The 4,920-nt window shown below is 34.7% G+C and overlaps 1 protein-coding gene across 1 annotated transcript in view; it reads left to right on the forward strand.

Annotated features, from left to right (window-relative positions):
• The window catches only part of TRIM24 (tripartite motif containing 24), a 178,982-nt gene that overhangs the window by 153,886 nt on the left and 20,176 nt on the right, over positions 1-4,920 (forward strand). The window contains exons 12-15 of the mRNA XM_012642755.1: positions 277-331; positions 846-1,014; positions 3,116-3,444; positions 4,241-4,373. Coding sequence (XP_012498209.1) covers positions 277-331; positions 846-1,014; positions 3,116-3,444; positions 4,241-4,373 — 686 coding nt within the window. The remainder of the gene's footprint in view (positions 1-276; positions 332-845; positions 1,015-3,115; positions 3,445-4,240; positions 4,374-4,920) is intronic.

The following is a 4,920-nucleotide window of genomic DNA, read 5'->3' on the forward strand; positions in this document are numbered from 1 at the left end:
GTACTAAAAATGACAAAATAAGATATTTGACATTAGCATAATAGCAAGGAAAAAATAAAGGTGAAGTAGGTATAACACACTACATTCTATTGAAACATAAACCTAGGGAAAAGAAACAATTTCATGCAACTTTGGTTACGCTGACATTTTTAATAATCAAACATTGGTTCTACTTTAAGAGAAAAACTTAAAATTATTGAAATTCTGTTTTAAGTAAATTCTATTTTAAGCAACTGCTTTGCTCTTCCCCTCGTTATGCTTGAAAATTGTCCCTAGATAGTGAATCCGATTCTTACTTTCTTAATCATACAGAAGAAGCATTGTCTGAAGGGTAAAGGATTGTCTTTACTCACCCGAGAACATAGTGGCTATCTGTAAAAGATTTTTGGCCTACGACCTTCTTTAAATAACAGAACACCAGTAGATGATTACCTAAATTATCTTCACACTTTGACAAAAAAATTATTGATGTGAGCCTAGAGTTCTCTTTGCCACTGACTAGAGAGGGAAATGAGAAAGCCTAAAAAAAGATGCTAGCTCTAACACACTAAATCTAGTTGCCCGATTTTAAAGCCTCAGAATATTGAAGTCAATTTTATTTTAATTCAGGTTTTATTTAAATTTATTTAAATATCTTTCCAGATATGTAACTATTTAGATAGGTTAAATGAAATTTTTACATATAGCAGTTGCATTTCAGTTGTGTGTCATTTATTGCTGATATAACATACTTATCATTATTGTGAAGATACAGCATTATTCCAGGAAGCTGTTGTTATACTTCGTTATGAGATATCTAGCATAGCATCCTTAGATTGTTTTCCATTTCTTTCTCTGTCTCTCAGCTCTGGCTCTTCCAGCAAACCAGCAGGAGCAGATTCTACACACAAAGTCCCAGTGGTCATGTTGGAGCCAATCCGAATAAAACAAGAAAACAGTGGGCCACCTGAAAATTATGATTTTCCTGTTGTTATAGTGAAACAAGAATCAGATGAAGAATCTAGGCCTCAGAATGTAATTATATCAGTGCTTGCAATGCTGTTCCTTTTAAGGGGGGTAGGATGAGAGAAACTTATAAACAATTCCTTTTGGGGTGGTAGGGTGAGAGAAACTTATAAACAACTCTTAGGAGATAAAAAAGATGTTATATTTAAAAGGGTGCAAGAAAATGTCTGGAAATCTCTCAGTAAATTAAAATGATGGAAAACAGAAAAGTTTAAAAAATTGGAGGCTCAAATGAGGAGGCTGGGCATTTGAAAAAGAACAGAGTTAAATACATGGAAGGTAAATTGCCAAAGAAATAATACAGGAAAACTTCCTGTAACTGAAAGGCATAAGCGTCTGGATTGAAAGGGTCTACCAAGCACCAGAACTATGAAAGAAAAAAGTCTCAGAGCATATCATCATAAATGCCAGAATACCAGGGGAAAAGAGCAGATTTTAAAATATAAAAGATCAGACATCAAGTTCTCAACACAGGCACTAGAAGCTGGATGACAAGAAAGAAATATTAATAGTAGAAGTGTGAGGAAAAAATATTCTCTATCCAGAATTCTATACCCAGGCAAATTATCAGTCATGCATAAAATTAAATAAATATTTTCAGACATTCATGCAAAGTCTGAAAAAAATTCCTATGCATTCATTCCCATTTGACAATATGAATCATCAGAAACAGAATCAAACAAGAAAGATGAAGAGACGATCCCAGAGAAACGAGATCTGACACAGACAGGAAACAAAAGGGCAGTCTTCAGTACAGCAGCTGGTACAGTACACTCTGTAGCAGGGAAATACAGGATTCTAGAAGGATGTATCTAAGGGGACAAAAATGCTTGAACATTGAGAAGCATTTTCTAATCCTGTTAGAGATTGTATTGATAAGAATTACATAAAGATAGGTACCTATTCACTGGGTCTTGCAAAAATTAAAAAAAGACCAAAAAAAAAAAAAAGATGGGTACCTAGAAAAATAAGCAAATGAAAAAGGTAATTATTGATTCTCAGTAAGAGCAAAAAGTTGTACAAAAAAGGAAATGTAGTCATAGTACGTTTTGTGGTTCTGCAGTATTTACGTAGTCATAATGATGTAAACAGCTGAATAAAATGTAACTAAAAACTCTGGTGTAATTAGGATATAACCTAAATATGCATTTAACCAAAAATTACGATTTTCAGAATACTTAACCAGTACAGACAGATACTGATCAGTTGGAGTAGATGCCGACCATAAACAGTTGTAGCACCTACCAACTGAAAAATCAATGTGCAGAGTAAGACCTGTTAAGAGAATGGGATGGATGGTACTGGTGGGGGCGCCAGAGGCAGCAGCTTTGTGTGTGTGAGTATAAGGAGGGGGGTAGAGAATCAGGATTCAAAAACCTAATCTCCTAATCCTTCACACTGGGGATTAAGAGATATATAGGGAGAGATCCAGATATAGCACTGAAGTTCTAAGAAGTTGTAGTCCAATCATTTTATTTAGAAATATGGAGGTAAATTGCAGAAGAAAAAACTAGATTTGAACATATTTACTTGTAAGGAATGAGAGCTTTTAAGTATATCTACTTGTATTATTTTAAAATTAAAAAAAAATGTTTAAAGGAGGTAACAGTTTTTGTTATTGATTTGAAATTTTCACCATCCTAGGCTCCAACAGAAAATATAGATTCATCTTATAGGTATAATTTTTTATAATTACATAAAGAATTACATAAAAGATAAGTGCCTAGAAAAATAAGCAAATGAAAAAATGTATCTTAGGTTGCAGTTTGAATTAACAGCTCCAATAAAGTATGTTTGTAGGTCATTCAGTTGACTTGCACACTACCCACCCATTTCCTAATTTCTATAGCCATCAGTAGGCTTAAAGATTTTTCCCATATTTTGGTATTTTTCAGTAGAGGTGCATGTCTTCTTTACCAGTTAACAGTAAATATATTCGCAGATTCCTTAGAAGTAATCAGGTGCCCATGAGAGAGTAGTCTATAGTCCAAAATTGCAGTAGTGAAAATTTTAAAATGTCGATTAAAAAGAATATACGTATATGTGTGCGTGTGCGTGTGTGTGTGTGTGCGCATATATATATATGTATGTACTGTTCTTTCTACTGCAGGCTAACTATCCAAGAAGCATACTCACCTCCCTGCTCTTAAATAGCAGTCAGAACTCTACTTCTGAGGAGACTGTGCCAAGATCAGATGCCCCTGATAGCACCGGAGATCAACCTGGACTTCACCAGGAAAATTCCTCAAATGGAAAGTCTGAATGGCTGGACCCTTCACAAAAGTCACCCCTTCATGTTGGAGAGACAAGGAAAGAGGATGACCCCAATGAGGACTGGTGTGCAGTTTGTCAAAATGGAGGGGAACTCCTGTGCTGTGAGAAGTGCCCCAAAGTGTTCCATCTTTCTTGTCATGTGCCCACATTGACAAATTTTCCAAGGTAAGACAGTACGTCCCTTCTCACTATATATGTAATATAATACATATTCTTTCACTATAAATAATAACAGCAGTAAACTCTTGAAGGTCATTGTAACATAAAGCCCTTGTAAAAACTTAAATGAAATTCCACTTGGCATAAATGCATACTCCAAAACCCAGGGTTTGCATACAGTGGCTCTTGTTCCCTGTGCTTCTCTCAAAAAACTAATTATGAGGAGAAAAAAATAACAGGCCCTTTAAATTACTACAAAGGGTTACCATAAAGAAACAGTGATCCTTATGCATAACAACTACCACAATGTATTGCATCTTATTGGCCATGTTCACATATTTCAAGTAAATTCTCAAAGGCTGTCGGGTAATGGTGGTGGTGGTGGTGGTGGTGGTGAAGAATCATTGGGTTGATCTCTCAGTTCTTCTAAGGCTGTTCTTTTAAATTTTAATTTTAAACTTTTCTTTTTCCTGAATGCTTGGGGGAAGAAAATGCCGATTATGCCTTATATCAGCCCTAGATTACTATGTGTTTATTTGTTTCAGATATTTTCCACATACATGTATTTCATGCCTTCTTAACTAAACTTTAATATTAACCACTTAGTATTATATTTTTGCTGTTTCCTCTCAGCATGGTGTGGCCTACCTAGTGGGTATATGATAAATACTCAGTGATTAAAATTTATGCCAAAGAAATATAATAATTCTGTATCACAGATATCATGGAGAAGGTGGGAAAGGGAAATGGTGAAGGGACAAATGATTCATTAGGAACTCAAAAGTACATTATTCCCCAACAGTGGAGAGTGGATTTGCACTTTCTGTCGAGACTTATCTAAACCAGAAGTTGAATATGATTGTGATGCTTCCAGTCACAACTCAGAAAAAAAGAAAACTGAAGGTCTTATTAAATTAACACCAATAGATAAAAGGGTAAGTCTTTGAGCATTTCTAACCCAGAGAGTTAGACAATTTTTTGGTTCGATGCATTATTGTAATGTAGGTGTGCCTTTCATCAAAGAAGTTTATGTTCAGTCAAATGTTACGCCGATTTTTTTTTTAATTTAGGAGTATTTTTTCACAAAAGTGTAAGAATCTTAAATAAAGGTATACTATAACTTTTTGAATTAAAGAAAAATCGCAGTACTATATGCATGTATCTTATAGAAGTTTAAAATATCGTACCTGAACAAGATGGAATGTATATCCTTTATGTAGCCTAGACTTTTAAATTTAGTCTGCCTTGAGTAAGTTTTTCTCAGAATTTATTTAGAATTGCCACGAAAGAGCTGAGTTTTTCTATTCACTCTTCTTGGAAATCCATTTTTTTTTACCAAGTGGTGCTAGGTTTATACATGAAAGCCAACTAATATATTTAACTGTAGTTAACATTTTTGTTTTTGTTTTTGTTTTTTGAGACAGAGTCTCACTGTGTTGCCCGGGCTAGAGTGCCGTGGCGTCAGCCTAGCTCACAGCAACC

This window comes from Propithecus coquereli, unplaced genomic scaffold (genome assembly GCF_000956105.1).
Source record: "Propithecus coquereli isolate 6110/MARCELLA unplaced genomic scaffold, Pcoq_1.0 Scaffold186, whole genome shotgun sequence".
NCBI classification, from domain to species: Eukaryota; Metazoa; Chordata; class Mammalia; order Primates; family Indriidae; genus Propithecus; species Propithecus coquereli.